The 24,868-nt window shown below is 34.9% G+C and overlaps 2 protein-coding genes across 11 annotated transcripts; one reads left to right on the top strand and one right to left on the bottom strand.

The window, feature by feature from the left end:
• Nucleotides 1–89: 89 nt before the first annotated feature.
• LOC107223883 (WD repeat-containing protein 44) lies at nucleotides 90–6,786 on the bottom strand. Its single transcript, XM_015663722.2, has 6 exons — nucleotides 6,600–6,786; nucleotides 5,792–5,960; nucleotides 4,195–4,842; nucleotides 3,785–3,922; nucleotides 3,419–3,709; nucleotides 90–3,268 (listed from the first exon to the last, which is right to left on the bottom strand). Exons 1-6 carry the CDS (start codon nucleotides 6,665–6,667, stop codon nucleotides 1,544–1,546), a joined length of 3,039 nt encoding a protein of 1,012 aa, XP_015519208.1. The 5' UTR covers nucleotides 6,668–6,786; the 3' UTR covers nucleotides 90–1,543.
• Nucleotides 6,787–6,832: 46 nt separating this feature from the next.
• Nucleotides 6,833–23,577, top strand: LOC107223882 (synaptic functional regulator FMR1). Of its 10 annotated transcripts, none has more exons than XM_015663716.2 (15): nucleotides 6,833–6,972; nucleotides 7,368–7,420; nucleotides 8,252–8,402; nucleotides 8,824–8,987; nucleotides 9,365–9,530; nucleotides 9,677–9,747; nucleotides 11,352–11,423; nucleotides 13,048–13,195; nucleotides 13,306–13,443; nucleotides 16,286–16,324; nucleotides 18,432–18,575; nucleotides 18,714–18,921; nucleotides 20,158–20,379; nucleotides 20,724–20,822; nucleotides 21,338–23,577. In XM_015663716.2, the coding sequence occupies exons 1-15, from the start codon at nucleotides 6,886–6,888 to the stop codon at nucleotides 21,523–21,525; spliced, it is 1,950 nt and encodes a 649-aa protein (XP_015519202.1). In that variant the 5' UTR covers nucleotides 6,833–6,885; the 3' UTR covers nucleotides 21,526–23,577. The 10 variants fall into 10 exon arrangements, with proteins under 10 accessions (XP_015519202.1, XP_015519200.1, XP_015519203.1 ...); XM_015663714.2 differs by having other exon boundaries at nucleotides 9,347–9,530; XM_015663717.2 differs by lacking the exon at nucleotides 16,286–16,324.
• The last annotated feature ends 1,291 nt before the right edge of the window (nucleotides 23,578–24,868 follow it).

The following is a 24,868-nucleotide window of genomic DNA, read 5'->3' as shown; positions in this document are numbered from 1 at the left end:
TCCAAATTCAACGTTTTATGCTTATTAAAATTAACACCGCGCTGATGTTAAGTATGAATATCAGACTTTTTATAACATTTCTTCTGACCGATATTGTTCTCTTTAGACATTCGTCTTCACATTGGAGAATATATAACTATATACATATGTTTTTTTTTTTTTACTTTGTTAAAATCATTCACCATGCATAATTTATGCACAGACGTTAGAATAACAGATACACAATTATTAATACACCTACCGCCATTTAGCTGTACCCAAGTTCCTAAGTTTTGACGTATTGGAATTATAACTAACAATAGCTTCAAATTGGTGTTTCAGAAATTCATTTCAATTAACAATATACATCTAGACGAATGAAATTTTTTTAATTCGTATAAATTTAGATACCATGTACGTGGAATATATCGCTATTTTTTTCACAATCCATTTTATACACAATACACGCAATGCTTTTCATCAATATAAATACACGCCTGCTATTTGGTTTTATATTTAATTGTTTTCTCCTCCGCTTATAAACAGATGGTTACTAAACTTTATACTTTGATCTTTGATGCATGTATGGAAGTGCATGGGTGTGTAATAAAAATATATTGTTTTACTGATGACAAAACAATAGAACGCTATAAGTATAATTCTATTATATTACAATTAGCATCTCATTTAAATTTACAACTAACTTAGAGGGCAAGAGGACAATATAATATTCGCAATATTAATAATAATATTTATAACTGGTTAATTATGACTATAAAAGATTTAAAAAAGTTTCTTTACACGACTATGCAAAATTTATTGAAGATTGCAACGAAGTATAATATAACAGGACACATCGTTTCTTAGAAAACCAAATGTGTGTGTGTGTGTGTGTGTGTGTATGTCTTTTTTATATTAAAAATCATGCTGATGATTAGAATATGGCACAGAAAAATCATCACTGCAATTAACTTGATTTAGTGCGCGAAACAGTATGGTGCATTTTGATATACATCATTTCGTAGTGGGAAATCTCATTAAATTTATGTCCAACGCTGGAGGCTTTCAAAAAATTAATGCATAAAACAATAAATTATGATTTGAACATATAATAAAAAAAATAAATAAAATGAATAAGTTTCCAACCACAGTCTAACACAGAAATACTGTTGCGTAATTTTCAAGCAAACGTTTGATATTATGTTTCTTTAATTTCTAAAAAACATGAACCAGACAGAGTAGTGCACATGATTTGTGAAACCATTACACGATTCAAGCAGAAAAATTTTTTTGCTCTCTGCATATCAGCAATTTGTTACATGATTTTAATTTTGGATCACAATAAATTAGACGAATGATTTGATATGGAATTAGCAGGATTGTCGTGAAAAATTTCATTAAAACGATTTCATTCGTGATAACTAAAAATGTAGTTTTGTCTTCAACGTGGGGAATAGTTTAGTCAACATCTTGATTAAATTAAGAAAACGCCAATTACAGACCGATGCAACAGACGAAAATTACCGATTAAATTACTCTGGAATTTATTGGTGAAAATTTCGCGTTATGCGAGTGCGGATGCCGGCAACGAGCTGTGTTTTGGTTTAGTTTTATTTAGAAACACCTTAATGTATCCGTTAAAGTCAGCGCTAACTAAAACGTGACCACCGCATCCCTTGGTTCGTTGTTCCACAACCGGATCAACGGGCGTCGTACCGTCGATGATGCTCTTCGAATCAATTCCTCCTTCCCACTGCTCTCGTGTTTCAATTTGTTTGATAATAATATCAGGATTCGGTGCAAATACGGCGCAAGTTACAACTGCGTTGTGAGCCTTAATCCCTTCCCAAAAGTCATTGCGATCCCGTCGTACGCTTGAGAATTTTGAATAGTCATGATGCGTCTTCCATATGTAAATGCATTGATTCTCTGATCCACTCACAATGTACTGTCCGTCTGGACTGAAGCTTGCCTTTATCTGACTGCTGACATTAACGTATCCTTTGTATTTGCAGGAAAGGTTCAAGTCCCTCAAATCGTAGAGGCGAATCCTACTGTCATTTGATGTTACCAGTATTTTGTCTTCACCGGGCATGGGCTCAATGCCGCTTATTTTTCTACCGGTTGAATTTTTACCTCTTGTAGATCGGACGTGAATCTGCGTGTGATACTTCAACTCATCGGTGTTGTAGAATATGCATCTACCGTCGTAAGATCCGACGACCGCGAATTTTCCGTTCTGGCAAAAATTTGCCGCTGTGATCAACTTTGTTTGTCCATCAACTTCGTTCCATACCGCTACTTTTTTGTCAGGAATATTCCATAGCCGTAATTTGCCGTCCAGGGATCCGGAGAGAAAGTATCTGTCATCTCGCGGATGAAATACAATCGCTGTGACGAAATCAATGTGCTGGAAACAGCAGAGACATTCTTTTCTCGATATATGCCAAAGCCGGACCGTTTTGTCCATCGACGATGACAAAACAAAGTAATTTTTAGACCACGATACATCGAGGAGGTCCGAGGTGTGCCCGGTATACGTGCAAAAAGGTTTCGGCATAAACGGGCTCTTCGCGGCTTCCGAATCGCTGCTCATACTGGCCAAAATATTTGGATCATCCACAGATTGCTGTGAAACGAGTGATTCCTGAGATGGAGTCGGGCTAACTTTTTCCGCGTTATATTTCGTTCGCATGTCTTGAAAGTACGCGAACGCGTCCCTCAAGACCCAAATTCTTAGGACACGATCTTGTCCCGCAGTGGCCAGCAATCGTCCGCAAGCGGAAAATTTCATACACCATACAGGACCGACGTGTTCTCCACTTAGATCCTGAACGTGTTGTATATTGTCAAATTCGTAGGGGCCTTTGTGACTGTTCGAGGCTTTCAGCTTGATGTATTGCTGTTCTCCTGGATAAACGTCGTCAACAATATCCATAATATCCTCCTTGTGTCTTGCGTGGGATACCTCCTGAGCAATTGATTTTGCCTTGTCCATTGTCTTCTTGACCGTGGATCCCAGGAATCGCTTCAGTTTTTGCGTTTTCTTGCGTACTCTACCCACTGCCACGTCCTCGTCGGGAGGTATGCTCGACATCTTACTGTCTACGCTCTCCTCGTCACTTTCTTTTTCTTTTTCCAAACTGGCGTTGCTTATGTACTCTGATGTTATTCTCATTATTTGTAACGACAAGGGATCCATGCATTGCGGTAATTTATCTTCTGCTACACTAAGAGGTACTCGTTCTCCAGTGTCCAAGTTTAACACAGATACTTGTTCCAGAATCTCCTGGAAAACAACGATATCACGCATTATTGACGAAATAGAAATGAGTTTTAATGGTCCGTTGTAAACAAAAAGCATAGTTCAGCCAGTTTCTGCATTTATTGACTTCAAGAAGAGAGATCCAATAAAACAGGTTATTTTTTTTGTACCAACCATATCTGTGAGTCGTTTTCCAGAGTCGGTTCGTGTTCTGACGACCATGTTTAGCTGTTTTATCATATCCTGATCACCGGCAGATCTGCGTCGTTCTCTGGAACCTTGGAAACCAAAACCGGTCAAACGATGCGGACCCAAAGAACAGCGACCTATACTGTTACTTGAAACGGACCCGAGGGGACTATTGGACATTTCGCTGGAGCGAATACTCATTATTTCAGCTTTCATTCGTTCCACTCTAGCCAATTCTTCCGGAGACGGTCCCTCTGCCTTTGCTTTATCTTCATCCTAAGAAGAGCAAGTATTTGAGGTCAGGTAATTAACAGATTGGATGTTGTTAGTTGTGTTTTATTGCAAATTTACTTGTGGTTTGACGACGTATTGCCCTTTAGTTGCTGATCGAATGTCAAGAGAATGTTCAAATTCTCTGGTAATGGATTCGATTGTACTTGCTGGACTTGGCAGTGGCGAAGCAGGTATGAGTTCTTCAATAACGGGTGGCTAAAAGCAAAATCACCGTTTTATAACGTAAGAATGAAAGTTCTAACAAATATGTGTCATGTGCTTGAATGCTATAACTCTATTCACTGCGTTACCAACTATTATGTGCTTCACAATATTTACATCTAAACTGCGATAACAGGGCTAGCGTGAAATAATTTTGGTTGAGAATTAAATTATTTAAAAATGTGTTTCATTGTGTAACCAAAATGATAGATGAGCAAGGTTCAATTTACTAAGAGACACGTTGATCGAACATTGAGATATCTTACAGTAAGATCGGTAGGTGTTTGAGGTTTAGATTTCTTTTTACGTCGTGGTGGTGCAACAGGCATTGAAGGAGGGGGCAAATCCTGTACGCTCTCGATAGGTTTTCCATTACTCTTGGTACTGGCGATAACGTCAGGTTCTTGGAACATCACAGGCATGTTACCTTGTGAGGATGCAGAATAATCTGGCCTACCGTTGATACACGATTCATTATCATCGAGGTTGTCTCCTGACAAAGTTAGAATACTAGAGGACTGGGATACTTTACCAGAGGCAGTATCCTCGTCTTTAATAGGAATGCTAATGGCTGAGGGTAATTGTGTATCGACGAGAATCGGAGTGACGGGACATTGAGGTAAATTTATTGGAACTACTCCGGAGGAGTTATCTGATACACCAGACAGTATTCGACCGACGCGCCCTAAAGAAGTCATACTTTGCAAGCTAAGGGTATCGTGTTCTATTATTCTGAACGGATGAGAAGCTTTGGAAGGTGCGGGATACACTCCTTCTATAGAGGAGGTCTGGCTATCGGGAGGTGAATTATTTATTGGATTATCATCATCCTCAGTTTGCATGCGCTGCCTTAGTTCGCGAAATCGACGCCTGCCAACAATTTTGTCCACACCACTACCTTTCCAGTCCTCCTCCTATTGAAAACAGATAAATTTTATTCTTATTACACCGTTATTCTTCACTGTTCAAAAAAGTCTAGCATTTTATCACAATTTCTTGTAAATTTGTTGAATAATTTTTTTTTGTTTATTTCCAATTGCCGCGAAATACTAGCTACTACCTGTTCTTAGAAAGATGCAAGTACATGTTACGCAGTTAGTGGAGATATCTGCCGGATGATAGGATATCACCTTGAGATAAAAATATTTACTTCCGAACAATTTGAACTGCTGCTCTTCGCATGAGAGAATCGACAACAGCAACTATGTCAATCACAATTAAGCTAACTTTGCAAACAATAAATGGATGAAGATATTTGCCAGCCTAACCAGACATGAAAACAATCCGCTGCAGCACATACGAATTCTGAAGAATATCAGACCTCTATTTTGCTTCATCTGTATTTTTTATTAATTACGATTACTAAAACTACGGCATATCAACCAGTGTTTATTCTTGGAAAAATCTGTCAACTGTGCCAAATTTAAAGAGTGTATGCTTGAAAATGTGTATATAGGATGACTGGCAAGGAAAGCTGACCGGTACACCACCGTAGTCGACTGAATCAAATGGATATACACAAGGGATATGCAAGATTATATAATAATAATCTTCCTAAGAAAAAATTGGTACCGATTATTCGAATTGAACAATTAAGCAATGAAATTGAATAAATGTCAAAAATTTTTCTCCAGAGTAAAAAATTTTAACAGGAGTACACTATTCAATTGACGTTACAGAGCAGTGTAAAGCAGATTACCCTCATAATCCGGAAGCGCAGCATACTCAAATACAAAAGCAAAGAAATTAGCGTAAACTATGCAACTTCCCGATTGGTTTCAAAGAACTGTTATGCATTCAATAATGACTCTTTTTCAGATAATCGTGTCAAGGGTACATTGAAAAAACTTGAAATTTGCATACTGGTTTATCCGAGTTTTCCTTCTTTTCCGCATCTGCACAGTTTTTAGAATCATGAATTGGCTTGGGATCCGCAGGCTTGACAAAGACATCATCAGCCAGCTGTTTACTTGCACTCAATATATTAGGCGATTGCAAATCAGCCGCAGTTGTATCTCGCGAACGAGATTTTCTGCAAACATGAAATGAAATGTTATTAAAAATCAGTGATGTAAAACAATCAGAGAATACAACGTGAACTGGTGATTGAGTCATTTTGTTAATGATTATAGACATTATAATTGAATCACAATACAAATTTTACAATTTTTCATTAGCTGTCATTACAGTGAACGTTAATAGTTGGTAAGAGTTGTTGGAGATTTTGAAAGTAGCGACAGCTAATGCAAGATTTGTACGAGAGTTGAAGAATGGTTATCTCGAATTAACTAGTGGCTGTAAAGTACTTTGTGTAGATAAATTTAAGCGACTTGGTTAGATATAAATTGAGTATCCATATTAAGAAAAAGTGAAAAAGTAAACATAAGTAAGTCAAACAAGTATGAAGGTGAATATCCATAGAATTGAAATCGAAATGGTGATTGGAAAACAAGTGAATGAACAAAATCATTGGATGACGTTTCTTAACGAATGACGAGAGGATGATAAAAAAAATGGAATTATTTAACAGTGTTCATTGCCATTCTTGAGGAATTCCGATTGTTAAATAAATATTGAGAATCAGTTTGACAGTGTTGCCCCACCCCCCCCCCCCTCCCCCCAACCGCCAAATCGCTTAATCGGAATACGCAAATCACATGATGAAATTCACCGTGAACTGCGATGTGAAATATCGTCCTCGGCGTCGAAAAATTCTTCGGAATCGCTACTTCCAGACATCTTTATCACTTTCGTTAGCGATAGGGATAACCATTGGATAGTAATTAACACTTCTGTTTCATTGCTCTTGCACGCAAAAGCTCACTCGATCACGGACCCATGACAGTCGCGTATTGTCGTAATTCCCCAGCCACTCAGAACAGGGAATTTTGATTCGGTGATATCTGATTGGCGGAACGCCGCGTAGCCTCGAACCCATCGGCCATTTCCCACCATGCATGCCTGCTCCAAAGGATCCGTCACACAAAAGCAAGATGGAGGATCTCGCAGTCGAAGTATGCGGCGAAAACGGAGCGTATTATAAGGTTTGTTATGTGAAAAGTATATGAAAATGTAACGGTGTCGTGTGGTACATCAATCCTCGGAATATCGGGCCATGTTATGGTGATAATATCACCCCTCGGAGGCTTGTACTTAGTGGAAATCTGAGCTTTCAATGTCGTCGAAGTAACGCGGCTTCCTACGACGCCATGTCTCATTTGACAGGGCGTGATTTTCGCATGTGTTTTATTAACTCAATTTCCAATATTACGATTCTCTGGGAACAATTCGACGCGTTTGTTGATCCAGCCGTCAAATCAGTTTGATCGAATCTCGCCCGGTCCCCGACGAAATACAACCCCGCGACACCGAACTTTGCACTGCATTCTCTTCCTTGCTTGCCTACCAGTGAATACATTTTTTTTTCCTCCTGTTTCAGGCCTTTGTCACTGATGTCTTTGATGAAGAGGTTTTAGTAGCTTTTGAAAATGAGTAAGTACAAATTGTTTGCTTCTTCGATCAGCTCTGTCTGTCGTTTTGTTACAACCAGTTTATATGGCAAATCATCTAGATCTAAACTTTTCTATCAACAATTTCTCACAATCTGAGTTCAACGAGTCGATTATCTTGGACCAATTGTGTGACTCGCTCTAGTCACACATTCAGTGTATCAATCTATTGCACATTTTCAACATTCACTATTCACTGACAATCTAGAGACGATATTTATTATCATTTATTGAATAATTTCGTTGTCTACAATTATCACTTTTTTACATTCTCTTTTGTTGCACAAACAACAGTTCTGTACAATCATACCTCAAAATAAAGAGAAGGATTAAAACTATAAATAGATTTAAAGATCTTTGTTTCCATGTAAAAGTAGAAAATAAATTTGACCTATGCTTACATTAGAATTATGGAAATTTCATTTTAATATGATTAATGTCATATACATAACCAATATTCATAAGAATTTTTAGGTTAGTTTGATCTCTACAAGAAATACGACTAAACAGAATAGCTCTTTATACTCTCTCGAGATAAAAGTCAGTCATTCTTGGATTGTATTCCAGGTCAGGAATCGATCATCCTAATTAATAAATATAATTCAAAGTCTCACATGTAGAGGTTAGCAATGCAATTTCATGTTTTTGGGCTGCATTGAATACCGAGAAAATAGGTTTGTCTAATATAGTTGATCATGTCGAAGAATTATTAGGAATTATTTGATTCTTAGCGGCTTTATGCAATAATAGTTCAGAAAGGAACGTGTAAAAAATTTTAGCACTATTTCAATAAGAAATGAATTATCCGTTGCAGCTGGCAGCCTGAATCGAAGTTTCCTTTTGCTCAAGTACGCCTACCTCCCAAAGATGGCCCTAAGCCTGAATTTGTAGAACATCAAGAAATTGAAGTGTTCTCCAGGGCAAATGACCAGGAAGCCTGTGGGTGGTGGAAAGCCATTATCCAGGTCTGTTGTTTTAAAAAATATCGTACTGCTAATGATTAGTAATAATAATTTATTGGGTTGTACATTAGGTTGAAAAATTTAGCAAAGTCCAATGGTATCGTATTACAGAGAATATTCAGTAATTGTTGAATTTCCGTGGAAGTCCTAGAATCTGTAAAAACTGTAGCTGAATCATCTAAGATAATTTTTAAGAATTTATCAAAAAAATTTAACTTTTCTTCTACCTAATCGCTTTATGTACTTGTAAAGATTTTACTTCGATTCGTGTTACTGATTTTGGCTACACTTTTTCTTTTTCAATTTCATAAGACCTTTAACACCAAAATTTTAATTTTAGTAAATTTTAGGTGAAATCAATAGCTGCATAAATCAAAGCGATAAAATTTGACAAATAAGTTCATTGGAGACAAAAATATTTCAGATGATGAAGGGAGGATTTCTAGTTGTGGAATATCTAGGATGGGAGAACACATATACAGAAATAGTCAACAGTGAAAGACTTAGGCCGAAAAATCCCAATCCGCCCATCGACAAGACCACCTTCCACAAAATTGAGATCGATGTACCTGAAGAATTGCGGGAATTGTGAGTTTTTAAATTTTGATTAACACTAGTCGTCGGTAAAAGTAAATTCAATTTTTTGATTTCGCATTGATCCATGTGATTACTGAAAATATCGCACATCTTGGTAGAAGACAATAAATAATCCACCTAGTATTTCAAATGCCAATGTCATAACGAAAATTTTCTTACTGTCACGTCTCTTGTGCATTCGCTGCAAATAATTGTTTATTCAGCCTTTATCGTCTTTTCCAAATTTATGTAGACCAAAAAGTACACCGAGTGAAAAGTCACGCGCAACTTTAAACTGGTGTTCGCTTGTTTTAAAAATATTTAACCAAGTGATTCGATGGATTTTCAAGTTGTAAGTTGACCTTAATTAGATTTTCTTCACATCGCAGTGCAAAAATGGATAATGCACATAAGGAATTTCAAAAGGCGATAGAAGCTGCTGTGTGCCGATATGTGCCTGATAGGGGAGTATTGCTGGCCATCTCCCGTAGTGAAAACACACGCCGACATAGTGCCATGCTACAGGACATGCACTTCCGTAATTTATCACAAAAGGTGAGCCTCACCCTTCAACTTGGAATCTTACGCGAAATTTGATAATATTATTGAAATTCCCGTACTCTGGGTTTCAGAATAATTTTATTGTTTTATAATTATTATAAAAATTTCGAATAATAAATTGATATCTTTCTTACTTATAGGTTTTACTACTGAAAAGAACAGAAGAGGCAGCACGTCAACTTGAATCTACTAAACTGCAAACCAGTGGCGGGTAAGTTATGCGATTTTTTAAAATATGATGGTTTTTCTTTTGTTTCTTATTCCCAATAACGGTACGAAAATGTGGAACTCTTCACCTGCTAGCGCCCTTCTGCACACTGATACTCCTTACCATCCTGTCTGTTGCCTGCACAATTAAGGATGTAATGTTCAGAAATTTTGACAGCATCAAATTTCAGCAAACTTAATATTATTAATATATATAAGTACTAACTGGTGCTGTATAGGATATTCCCAATTTTTTTTAGCTTGTGTGAAATTGTCGATTAACACCTATACAAAGTTTTTTGAATCAAGAAATGGTATTAGGACGGGTCAATCATGAGTATGTAAAGTTCACTAATTAACTAATTAGTCTTTCATCGACCACTTACGTATGTTTCGTATTAGAGAAACAGCCACAGTGTAGTGTCTCACTTGTTGAAAATACATGTACAATATTCATGATGAACAAATCTAATATTCTAAGGATAATAGCGATAATTATGCCATATTCATAACACCAATGTTGTTACTTTAAGTGTCTACAATTTGAAATTATCTAAATAATTATTCCTCCCGATATGCCAACAACTTTTCAGAGGTTCTTATTTTCTATTTCGCATCGTGTTGTTTAAAATGATTTTGTACGAATAGCTTAAGGAATCGTCGTTTTTCTCATAACTCTGAAAGTATCCTCACTCAATTACTCCATACAGACAATGTCAAATATAAATTCATATTGTCTCATTCCGAAAATAGCATGCGCTTTAGATTACAGAATGATACTTCTGCCAATATTACTACTTACAGGTAATGCAGTCATACAATGGCAATATGCAAAATTTGTTGAACAGATGTTTCTTTGTGAATTGTCTGTAATTGTTTTTAAAATTGCGAATTTAGTACACGACTCAGAGTATATAACAGAGTGAATTCAGAAACTGACATAATTTATTTTAATCTGATTATTTAAATTACGCCGTATTAGCGAGAATCACGATCTGTTTTGGGAGTTGACTGAAAAGGCTTTTCATACAGAATCTGATATTCAGCAACACTATTCACAAATTCGTATACATTTTTGACTATTTTATTTTGGTACTGTAAAACGAGTTACTTAATATGTATTTGCTCTGTAAGTAATGCAAAATCCCATCACTGACTACGGTTTGTTGTAACCACTGGAAATGAAGGTTCATTGATATTTCCAGTTCCATTTTCTAGTACAAAGATTGTCTACAGTGCGAATATGGAAATATTGCTCCACTGTTAAGTCTTGGAAGTTTTTGCAACTATTTTCATACAAGTACACAAGGATAGAAAGCGTATAAAATATAGTGCATACATTTCGCCAAAGTAATATTTATTCAGTTTTCTCTTTACATCACTGTAAAAATATTTTGAACATTTCTATCGTTATATATTGCATCAGATAAAAAATAATACTTATTACAAATATCCACCTATGGGTCATTACACACGCATATCATAAAGATCATTTTATTATAGTTAGTCAACTGCATACAGACAGTATGGTAAAAATAAAATAAGAACAGAGTCACCGTTCGTTCGTTATTTCCATTGAGTTACATCAGGGTTTCTTTCTCATTTCAGCAAATTTAGATCTTCAAACTTTATATATCAGCGTGTCTCAAACTTTGAGGCAGGAGTGAGAACGAATTCAAGGTGAGATCACAGTGGCGTGGCTTAGACATAAGTTAGATTATTGTATAACATGTTATATCACTGCATCATAAAGATTTAAAAAAAGATTTTTAAAGATGAGAAGTCTTTTACTTTATCGATGTGCATGCAACGACGTGTAGATCAGTCATCACAATCATATGCTTCAACATACACGCACAAACGCAAACAAATATTTTCAGTTGACAAATTAGATGCTGTTTATGTCCTATGTGATTGAATGATCTACCTTGTGTGCTGGTATTTACATATACATATATTTAGCATCTGCTGCCACTCTCTAGTTTTTCACATTTACTTTTCTACTTTACCAATAGTAGATTCATAGTTTTTCTGTCGAAGAACGTGTAAGAGTAAAAGACAAAAAAATATCCAAACCTGCCAACGTTTGAGAAACACTGATATATAGCGTAAAACTTGCGAGAAGTTGAAAGTAGCAAACTATTTCTGTACCATTCCCAAAAATTTTCTATGTAATAGTCATATTCTAGCTGTATGAACTTCAATTTAGTTCTAATACAAAAAATAAGCTCATGCCACATATTAATAAAACTAATACAGAACACATTTATCAGGTCTTATTTCTTCGTAATAAGAGTATCAGGATATTAGTTTTGTATCAGCATTGAGCAAGATTTTGTATTATCGTGGTACAAGTAATTTTAACAAGTGATGACACCTACAATTTTATTCAATTTAATGTTAGTAACAGAAACATTTATTACATGTGTGCTACGTAGAACCATTGTAGGAAAAATTATATTTCATATCCTCTTTTCTTGTCTATTTACTATTTGATGAAGTATTTGATAACTTCTCGAAATTATCAAAGCCTTTGATGAATTTGCAACTATCGCCAACAAGTATATAAAACAGTGTAAATGAAAACTTATTCGATATTTTTGACCACTAGGAAATCGTATGAATTTATGCAGTCATTAGTTAAAGTATATTTAAATCGATGGTGTTGATGATCATCGATGGATTTCCAAACAGACAGCATATTTTGATTAATTTTATCTTGTTCCATTCATAAACATGTTGACGATAGTAGAATTGAATTTCTTTTTCTCTTTTACTAAACATCCCGAAATTGCATGGTATTTTATGTGTTTTCTAACATCGTTGCGCTTAGTAAATCTGGTTGTTAAAGTTGCAGATATATTTGTTACGTATCACAAAATTTCAGAATTCTGACCTACTCAAATATGATCAACGAGCTTTTTCAAAACACAACTAAACGTTTCAGGACTGAACCAAATTTGCAGCTTCAAAACTATAGTATTGACTAAAAGTTTATCTTTTGAAATAATTCACGTCATTTACATGCAATTATTTAATTTTTTCAAATCACGGACATGAAGAGAAGTTTTTGCAGCTACATAACATTTTTTTGTAGAGTTGGGTGTAAATCCTAAGATACTGATAGTAGTCATGCATCGGAATTTTGAATTATAAAACTTAATTTTTTCGATTACTCCACTATTATTAATAATTACTATCAGGCATGAGTATGAATCCGATTACGTGAGGACTTAAAAATTGTGTTACAGTTTTTTTCTACGTTTTATCAGTGAAGTACTATATATAATTTGAAATTTTTCAGGTATACAGACGAGTTCAATGTGCGAGAAGACTTGATGGGACTCGCGATTGGTGCTCATGGAGCCAACATACAACAGGCCAGAAAAGTTGAAGGAATCACCAACATAGAGCTAGAGGAAAACTCGTGTACCTTCAAAATTTATGGAGAGGTAAACACACGAAGTTAGCATAAATTGTTCAAGGAATAGCTAGATTCTCATTGAATAGTTTGGTTGATTATAATTGATGTTACTAATAATCACTTTGATCTGTATTGCAGACGCACGAAGCTGTGAAGAAGGCGCGGTCTATGCTGGAATACAGCGAGGAGTCCATACAAGTTCCTCGCGTTCTCGTGGGGAAGGTTATAGGAAAAAACGGTCGCATCATACAGGAAATTGTTGACAAAAGTGGTGTGGTAAGCAGAATTTCAATTTCTTTTATGATTGTTAAACTCGCACGTGCTCTTAGAACTGCGCAGCTATCATAAAGTAGGATGGAATTTTGAAAACTAGGTTTCTTGTCTACTTGAAAGTTGTAGTGCAGTGAAACCGAAATTGTAAAAACGGTCTCTGCCATAGAACTTGAAAGTTTTTCCTCTTGCCTTCCACGGCTGTGCCTGCATTTGGTCTAAGATATTTCTGCACCTCCCGCAATTGGCTGCACATTTGCAGGTCCAAGTGATACGTCCAAAAGTGTGTTTATCCTTGCTGTGGAAACTACATTCCAGTAAATTTCTTATGACTAGGTTTCACTGTGCCAAAATAGATTATCGAACATCGCTTTATACAATTCGAATATAAATACTCAATTCCATCTTACACATGTTTCTTACTACGATATTTTGACAAATTTTGTATTATTTACAAGGTTCATTTGTGCTTTGAATCTCTGTTGTGCTAATGCTGTTACAAACATTGACAACCCATATAAATTTTCATGATAAACAATACATCTGATGCATGCATTTGATTATACAGAGTAATTAGCCAACAGTTGAATGGTCTAACGTGCATTATTAGAATTTTAGCGCATGCACGTTAGACCATGCGGCCATGAGGTAATCACTATGTATATACAATCACAAAACATGCAAAACAATCGAACTACTCATGTTATCACACGCGTATTATTTCATGGAAAATATTGACCTACATTCGAAAAACCAGTTTATGTTAAAAAACGAATGTGAAATGAGGCATACTGTTTTGTTGTAGCTTATTCAGTAGACTAGTATCAATACCGAACATGAATTACTCGTCTGTAAGCAGACACAAATTCGTCAGATTATCTTCTCTACATTTTTCTATTGCAAACTGATAACCCAAGGTACATTTAAACAATTTATGCACGCAGACCATTGCTGCGCATATTATCTCGGGTCACTTCATCTTCCAGATGTGTGCAATGTAGTATGCAAATGTCGCGTCATCTAAACGTACCTTGGGTATTTTATTATTTTAATAATTTTTAAACTGATCCATTTTCATTTCTAAGACTAAAATGTGGCATAAACTCAAAATTTCAGCTCCCATTGCTAATTTCAGAATCAGCGTAATTTTACCGTTTGAGACTGTTCTCTGTGTTATAATTCTGTGAAAAAATTTAAACCGCTTATGATTACTACCAAGCTGATTAAATGTCATTGTGGGAGTGATTGCAAGTTAACTTTTATACAGATATATGCAACATTATCGTTGACAAAGATTCCGAAATGGGGTGTAAAGGTCACTCTTAGATGTTTTATGGTAATGCTTAAATGCATCCACTCTGCCGGTAAAGTTTTACTTACGAGAGTAGTTTATAGATGTATCTAACAAAATTAATACCACTTTTTTGTAATACAAGTTTCGGATTTCAATTTGCACTTGATTTTACTGTACAATCAATATTACGTTGTTGGTGATTATAGAATTAAGATTAAGGACAAGCAGGTAAGTGAAATATATCATTAATTATAATACTTTGCCATGTGTCAAAAGTTGCAATTTTTGCCAAAATTAATTCGCCTTGATCGAAAATTTTCTCTCCATTAAATAGGTATTTTTGTCAATTTTTACCTGTTGAAAGTTTCTGGTCTAGATATTACTGAACAGATCCAAGAAAGAAGGTAAAAAACGATCATATATTATTAAAGGTTACATTCGAGATGCAAGAATGAAGACCCACCAAACCAGAAGCACCTTGAACCACAGTACAATTGTCTGCCATAATTTTTTTGTACTCTGATTATGTACCTTATAAAAATTTTTTCAAAAGTTCAACTATCGTTTTGTTGAAATAGCCTTATAAATATTTGGAATCTTTATACTTGTATACCTTTGATTTAATGATATTTAGATTAAGTTTTATTTTCGTCGAATAATATTAGTTTTGAAATATCTAATCCAGCAAAGAAATTGATGTTTTAAATTTCATTAATACGGTAAAATTGAGACTGATCAAAAAAAATTTCTGCATCATGTATGCACTTCCCGGTAGTAAATGCTAAAATTTTGACATAAAATGTTGTACCTATTATAAAACGAATTTTCTTGCAATGCCACATTTTACGTCGTACAGTATTTTTTCGTGTTCAACCAAGTGGTAGGTCGCCAGTTTCAACAAATCTTTCATTTGGGATACTGCCACGTGGTGAATGAACTTTACTTTCTTTACATCTAGTCGTACTGAATATATTTCACACCGCATTGTTGCGGGTGACAATGGATTGACGAATATTATTTAACTGTACAATGTCCTGTGAACTGTATCAATACTTCGAGACACGCAAGTGAATCAGTATCACACAGAATATGATAATATACGCGTCCTATTTTGAACATGACGAAATATTTAGGACCGTAAATCCTGTGTCTGTAAGCATTAAATCGCTGAGACATTTATCACACATTTGTAGTAAAAAAAGTGATGTCATTTTTTTTGCTCAATTTAATGAGTAATTTCTACAATTTGTCAAAATGTTGTTCAGCTCGAAATACATATTATATACTATTTTGTGGTCAAATGACAAACCAATCGTTATGTGAAGAAAGAGAATCATTAGAAGAAAACCAATGTAAACTCATTCTTTGTTAAGCGATCAAATTTTATTGTTTGGCCAAAATTTGTTTCTCCATTTGACGGTTGTAAAAACAAAGCAAAGAAAAAAGAAAAAAAATGTAAACAAATGCGTCCAGCCAATTTGTCATGTGAGCACAAATTATAGATTTACGGGGTGATGTTATGCGTGATATACTTGCATTGTTTGTTCTCGGTAGATAACATCTGGCTCGAGTGGGAATGTACATACTGATAGAGTAAGTATATTATCTTACACTGTTTGTGTCTTTGTCTCATCTCAACCTTATCCAACTGGAGCTTCCACCTTCCTTCAGAAAAAGAAAACGAAAGAAAAAAAGAATCAACAAAAAAACAGATCATATGTGAATGTTACATGAACCACTTGGGCCAGCTTCATTTTTGAAATTGCATAATCAACAATAATATTGTTAATTTATGGTGTTTTTCGATGCTATTTACCTTTCTTTATCGAAAAAATTTGATTATTTATTGAAATAATGCCTATTGTTTGCAAGATACTTCGGTTGATTCAAGCGATTCATATATCACACATAACAGCTATATTAATCATTATTCTCCTTTCATTGCATACATTTAATATTTATTCATTATATGTTTCCACATGGCCAGATGGCATGTAATTATCTTCAGTCGCAACCTATTCAAGTCAAATATTTATCCATAAAGTTGGTCATTTTATACATTTATTGGAAAACCATGTAATATTCAGTGATTATCAAGACTCAGGTGTAATCAATACACGTAACAGCAAATTAAAAGTTGTTGAATTTCATATGTTAGCTTGATAATGAAACCTTTTTTTCTCCCTGTGAAAAGATTGGATCGTTCGAATTCAAGTAGTAATTGCTGTAGAGTAGCATCTTTTGGGATACTGCATCAACCATTTACTACTACTGGGCCATTATACAATAATTCAAAGCAATTCTACACGTATCCTGTATCGTTTAAATTTTTACTTTATTCGTGGGTTGTATATTTGTTTGGCTTTAAATGTGAATTTAGACAAAACTAAAGTAGAGTATCAATATAAAATTACACTTCGGATTCTCATTCACTTCAATTGAGTAGATAACAACCATCATTTTTATTAAGTTCTAGGAAACCTCACCGTTGGCTAAATTATTTAGCAAAATCTCCTATTTTCACGTAAGGATCTGTCTCGAGCAGTTAAGCATAATAAAAAATTTGGTAGTCTTTTTTTTCCAACTTCATATTAAAAAATATCGATGGAATGTTTTTTCCTACAATGGTAAGTAGTAAACTTGTGAAAATGCTAAGGTCTGAATTTGTTGAAGTATACATTTGTGGATAATATTTATTTTGTTCTAGCATTTTGGGTATTCAATATTTACACGATATGGTATTAATTTCATTGAATCAAACACATCATTGACTATGAGTCATTTGATTATAAAACAGAAAAAAATTATGTATTGCAAGTCATAAGTATTGTATATCAATCTTTGATGTGACCATGGAGAATTAAAAAGTTTTTAAATACAAATGTTGCAATTATATTTCCTAAATTGATCATTGTAATTGATAACAGCTCATTTTTAGATTGTATCTTATCCTGGATAACATTACTGATGGTATGATAAAAATAATATTTTTTATTTTTACAGACTTTGTGTGATACAATTTATTCAAAGTCTCGACTATTGTTAACACTAGAAGATATATTTCCTTTTTTCTAAATTTTGTGCTTGATTTATGCGCTTTTAAGTCATTAGATAGATCAAGGTTTGACTATTTCAATGGGCAATCACAGTTGTAATGTGTAATTAAAATGACTAATAAATTGAAAGTAACATCAATTTTATTTTATCGTGAACATCTTTGAATATTTTACATTTGTCTGCTTTATTTTTATCACTGATTAGTGCATTAGCGTTTCTGAATAATTCACGATCTTTTGTGCAATACTTTAAACTTCCAAATGAATTGGCATGATGTCATTTATACGTCGACATTCTCCTCGAATCTCAAGGTATTACAATTTTTGTAGTGAGTCAAATTTTGATGATGATAAGTTTGAATATGACGCATCCTTACGTGAATATCGTAGACTGAAAATTTCAGTAGAAACTTGGTATGTTGGCTTAAAGTTACTACAATCTTTTTTCTCAACATATTTCACTGTTGCCGAAATCATCGGTTTTGTGTAATATCTCACCTGTGTAATTGTCTTACATATGATATTACTGACATCTGAGTTTAAAATCATCATTCTCTATGTAGAAAGGAATTCCTCAAATCTGAAATATCAAATTTGGTATGTATAATTTATATAATTATGTTTTGTTTTCTGTTAAATTTTAGGTCCGGGTTAAAATCGAGGGCGACAATGAGCCTCAACCCACGATTCCTCGCGAAGAGGGTCAAGTTCCTTTTGTATTTGTTGGCACAGTCGAAAGCATAGCTAATGCTAAGGTCCTGCTTGAGTATCACTTGGCACACCTGAAGGTATAATTTACACAAGTGCATTTACTAATTTTTGGTACATATATTGAGTTCTGAAAAGAATTAAACTGTAAACATTCGATTGGTCCTTGGAAGTAAATCATCATTCACAGCTATAATACTGCCAATATTTGATTACAGGAGGTGGAACAACTCAGACAGGAAAAACTAGAAATAGACCAACAGTTGCGGAGTATGCATGGTTCGACAACTGGACCAATGCCTAGTTTTCCTTCCCAAAGACGAGGCATGGGATCCGGGCCTGAAGATGGGGGAGGCGGCCGTCCCAACAGAGGTGGTCCATCCCGAGGACGCGGGAGGGGTAGGGCCTCGATCAGACACAACGCTGGTAACACTATTACCGATTATATCAACAATGTAGAACATATTTCGAAGCGGGGTCGTAGAGGTTGCCATGGTTATGAGCCTGTAAGAGAAAAGGGGCATGTTACTGCTAAATGATAATAGTTCCCCTTTTACAATACTACTGTTCGTTCAACCAGATTTATCTAACTTTATAACAATCATTACTTCCGTCATGATTTTAACGGGACTGATTTTTACATTAAGTTGGAATAACTGGTATGAGTATCAGTAGCAAAATCACCTTACACGGTGTTTCAGATTTTGTATTGAAATTGGTTCCTTTTCTCACTTCTGCTCGTCCATAGTTGCCACTTTCTTGTTCTTCCCTTATTGTTCCACTATTACACTTTCCAATCTTACACTCGGTTAAGCATTGTTGTTATCGTCGTTACGTAATTGGGTAGTGGACGCTGTTCTCGAATCTCAAGGTATTACAATTTTTATATACACGATTTGTCACCTTTCAATCTATGTTATTGAAGAATTATTCCTGGGTTAAATAGAATTAAACCAAAACCTTTTGTATTGTTTCTTTTGCGCAGTATTTCATGTGTTCCGTCTTGTAATAAATATATTTCTAGGGTAAATTTTTATTATCTAGAAATAAATTATGACTAACTAGTTTAGAATTAACATTGCATATAGTAATGAAATTTTCTTCTGGCAATAGCCTGATATGAAACGTTCAAAAGCTGTCGATGATTATCTGACACGTTTGACTTTCGTGCATTGCACCACTTTTGTGAGTATTTGCATAAAACATTTCATGCTTGTGAATGTAATACAAGGTCAACTTTTTTCTCTTACGGTTGGGAACAAACCTCTTGAATTTTGATATTCCCAATCTCTTCATATCGAATAGAGACAAATACCTTGCATAGCTTGAAAGCACTTTTCAATCAATTCACTGACCGTGATTGACTGTACATCGTGTTTGAGCAATAATTTTTGACTATACTGTTCATATCTCCATTACCCATGTTTAACGATGTTCCCGTTTGACCTGAAGTTTGAACCACCGACTTAACACCGTCATTGGAATTCACAGTGGACAAGTAAGAACATGCCCTGCATTAAATCCCTTCCTTCGCAGTTTTTATTCAGTATATTGCAGTTCTCGACTCTTCGATGCATAAACATCAATGTTCAACACGAGATTGCATCTTTACAGTTTTTAATTGATAAATCTGCTCATGTGGTGTTTTAAAAATATTTTCAGGATCTCGTCGTGATACTTTGGATGGTAGCGAGGATCGCATGAGGGATTCGTCGATGAGAGGGGGGCACCAAGGTCAAGGTGGTTCTGGGAATTCCGGATACATGGGTAGTAGACAAGGACGACCTCCGTCTCAACGCCGAGATCGTAGAGACGATCGTCGCCGAATGACAGATGATGAAGATACTGTCCTCGACAGTCAAGACGTTTCAAGTATTGATAGAGGTAAAATTTAGATAAATGAAATGAGTGTATATTTTCAACGTCAGCCTTTTATCTGCTACATGGATAAGTGAATTGACGTTAAAATTACTTTGCGAGCAGCATGGGGTGTGGGGCAAACACTTGTGACCATCTAACACTGTCTCTTATATTTATTTTAACACGGCGCACGCTACTAACTTATGCACTTTAAAATTTCGCTTTTCCTCAATTATTCTGAAGAATAATTAACCACGCATATGCAGTTTTCGCTGAAACACTAAAAATACTTTGAAAACACATCCTCGTATAAATAAAAACATGTTGAATAAAAAGGGAGATGGTCACAATGGTTTGTATGTGTGTAGAATCAGTATCAAGTGTGGAGGGAGGATCACGAGGCATGAGGAGAAGGAGACCGAGACGTTCTCGACAGCGCAGCTCTACACCAGCAAATAATCCGAAAGGTAATTGTCGCCGTGTTTCGCCTGTGTCCGGGCGATTCATCGGGATCATATGGGGTTTATGTAAAAGTTATTCGTGTCTGCTAGATTGTCACATATTCAATATTTGGAAAATAGAACGCAATCAAAATTGCAGATACTCTATATCATAGTCGTTGCAACAAAGAGAAAAAGGCAGCATATCGATTTTCCGCAGGTATATAGGTGTCACCATTTTTTTTAATGGTTGAGTCAACTTCCTGATTCGATTATTGTTTAAACTGAAATAAGTTGAGTATATTTTCTTATCTTGGGACCCAAGCTACAGTCACGAAGACCTGCCGAGCAGTGTAGAAGAAGAAAAACGTAACATCTTCAGACCATCTTGATGTTATATTTTACCTTCCATCTTGCAATGCTCTTATTTCTTTCTCACCGATGTTTCAGCGATATCCCACATATTATTAATCTTATAATTTTTAAATAGAAATGTAACCCCCAGCGAATGGTGCTAAAAGGTGACATTGGTATTCATTTAGGTAGCAACGTTGGGCCAAGTGATCAGTCAACTTTGACAAGTAAGGAGGGAACTCCGGCTAATGATGTGATTGTATCAAATTCAAACTCCCAAGGGCCGAAGAGCCAGAGAGAACCCCGACCTCGTCATTCCCGTATGGCGCCTAATAGCAAGCCGAAAGAGGCCATGGTCAACGGTACTAGTGGCTAAGCTATCTATAAATATAGTTGAAATCAGCCTGTATCTAAAAAGAAGCTGTTGATACCAGTACACTACATGACGCATACACCCAAAAGGACTACGTAATTATGGAAGACGACGTGATTAACCTATGCTCGTTGTTAAGACTGTTTGCTACCGATAAGAATATGACTTGTTTAAGAAGAAAGTGTCATTCTCCTTATGAAAGAATTTTTTTAAGGGCACATATTAATACCCATGCATGGTTTAGTTTAATGATAGTAAAGGAAAAGAAAACCAATACTATCATACTTGAATATCTGGACGCTCTCATGATTGGGAGATAGTAGAAGCAAAAATTAATGATGGTGATCATAAAACTGTGCCTCATTTTTATATATCAAGATCCAAGACACTATACCACTATGGTCGTATTATTTAATAGTACTTCCAGAGGGGTTTAAGAATTTTTCAAATACACTGAAAACTGGTTTTTTGGAGGTTGTTCGTCAATTTCCTTATGAACATATATATCTCCATCACGTTTATTCTTAACCAGTTCAATCACGTTAGAATTCATAATACCCATGTTAATTTGATATTTCGTTATAACATGCCATATAAAATTTGGCATGTAAGTTTCACGCTTACTCAAATCAGAATGGTTTTTTTTAATTTTTTTTTATTTGTTATCTTTCATTACCTCAAGCTTCTTTACAATGGAGTTTATTTTACTCGCGACAATGAATTGTGCGTGTAGAAAATAACGTTTCACACAAGGCATAGTTACGTGACGTACCTATTACTTTATGGAAAAATAAATTCTTTGCTTATCTATTACTCCTAATATGTGAAACGTGTGAGTCCGTATTTTTAGTTGACGTGTTATTCGCATATCACGTTCAAGTCAAAAGAAATCAATGCTATTACTCAATTAATCCTTGAGACAAAATGAATGGCGATTGAAACTCACATAATCTTCAAATTTTGTTTTGAAAAAACCTGTTTTAGGAGTTAGATATAAAGTTTGAACTTAATAATTATATCCTCAATTTTACCAACTTCTAATACAGTTAAACTATAGTTTGGTAGAGTAAAGTTCAATGTTTCATTGAAAGTCAATAAAAAAATTCAAATTCATGTGGTTGAATGTTTTTATACGGCTTTACTCTTATGCTATGCTCGTTTTCATATTTATCTTCGAATATATTGTTGTTTTCGCAAAATTGAAAATCAAAGTAGTTTGAAGTAAGTTTTGTAAAAAAAACTCAAAAATCGTGCTCCTCGTTAATAACGCAAAATAAGGTGAAATACCAAATATGGCTCAATGACAATGATATTTAGTGCAATGAGAATACAAGTTATTTTGTTTTTCAATTTTTTTCTATACCGAGTATTACATTGTATCAGCTATTATTGAAACATAACGATTGGTAGTACCTTACCTACTACATGAACAAATACAAAATTTTCATTTGTAGACAAACAATAAAAAACGAATGCTAGTATTTTGAACTTACCACAATCCATACTTTAACGATTCTAACATCTTGTTAATTGGTTTAATCGTGTGTAAAACCAGCTGTACTCTACTATAAATCGTGCTGTCGCTTGGCAAAAATAGATTCATCAACCGCGTACACCATCTGCCTCTGGGTTTTATTATACTTCTGCATAAATTACATGATTGATTACACGTTAAAAAAAATGCTCAGTCGTTTTTTTATACTGTAATAATCAATATGAAGTATGTTACACGTTTGCCTCCTAACACTTGGAAAAATTGAATATAAAATAGCGGTATAAGTATTTCGTCCATTCTAAAGAGTCGATGACAGCAGCTTGTGATTTCGGTTTTGCTGTGTTGCCAATGGTGTCATGTTTCTTTCCTGCTGAGATTGAGTTCTTGGTTGTTTTTTTTTCAATAAATAGTCTGTATAGTTACTTAACAATACTAGATTTTTATGTTTCAATGCTGAGTGCTAATTAATATCTTGAAGAACGTTAAAGCGGCCTGTTTAGTTGAGAAGAAAAAAAAAAAAAAAAACAAGATTAAGAAAAAAGCAAACAGGTGCGCACAAAGGGGTTGGTTTTATTTCCCATCACACTTAGTAATTTAGTCGTTTATTTTTACTACAATATAAGCATATTATATCAAGTAATAGCATTTGGTACAGAGTTCATTTCTGCATTGTTTCCCCATTTGATTTAAAATGAAAGTAAGCATATATACTTAGTGATATCTATGTATGAGATGCAAAAAAAGAAATGATTAAGATACGTGTTTTATAATATCTAGCTGAAGTGCAGACTTAGCGCATACTTTTATTACTATAATACTACTTAGTCAAAAATGTGGATGTCTGAACAAATAAACTAGCTTTATTATACTGAGCTATGATATAGATATGGCCAGGTGTTTCAAATTGGTAATCAATTTGAAACAGTTGACCAAATTCTTCCGGATATGACAACAACTAATCGGACGTGTCTCATGGATTTTGCAAAAAAAAAAAAAAATATATATACATGATCAAATAACAACGCACGGCAATCTGATGTACCAGATTGATACCTAACAAAAGTGCTACCGCAATAACCCAACTATTGTCTAGGTAGCTGAGAACCATCTTAAAAAATAACTGAGATATCCCCCAACTTGCTTGTTTCAGATAAATTTGTATTGATTGCAATTTGTGCATAATTTAAGAATAAAAACATTTCTGTACATAACTATTTGTAATCCCTATTGCCCACGTTAACATTTAATCTCAACATCGCTCCACATTGTTGAAGCTTGTCGAAGGTGAGACATTTGTTTCCTGACTCGCAAGAACATCGCAAAGGTTCGCTAACAGTTCTTTCAAGCAATTTTCACGAAAAAATCTTATCCATGCAACCTTGGCAATGTTGAAAATTCACAGTAATTTTCGTCCCATGATCAGAATTGATTTGAATGACCCTTTCTAGAATATTTGTGTTCTAGATTTTTTTTTTTAGTAAGAAGAGAAAGAACGAAGCTTCTTAAAACTTCGAGTGTATTTTGATACACATTTGAAAGGTACGAGCAAAAATTGTATCATCCAACTGTTGCAGAACGGCAGCGTTATTATCTGACCCGTTAAGTGAAGAATATATCTTGAGTCAAAGGCTGACCATCGAAGGGCCTAGTCACTTGAGTCTCGAATCGGCAGGAAAGATGAAGTGCATAATTCTTGTCTGAAATGTAAAAGCGAAATTCATTATACATCATGTCATATTGTACATCATGCATCATACATAGTATGAGAGATCGAAACCAGAGTTTGGACGTTCGGATGTTTAGAAAGTGACATCACCCAAAATTTCTTTTCTCGAAATATCAGCTAGCCGA

This window comes from Neodiprion lecontei, chromosome 1, assembly GCF_021901455.1.
Source record: "Neodiprion lecontei isolate iyNeoLeco1 chromosome 1, iyNeoLeco1.1, whole genome shotgun sequence".
Lineage (NCBI taxonomy): Eukaryota > Metazoa > Arthropoda > Insecta > Hymenoptera > Diprionidae > Neodiprion > Neodiprion lecontei.
This window is presented reverse-complemented; position numbering and strand designations above follow the sequence as displayed.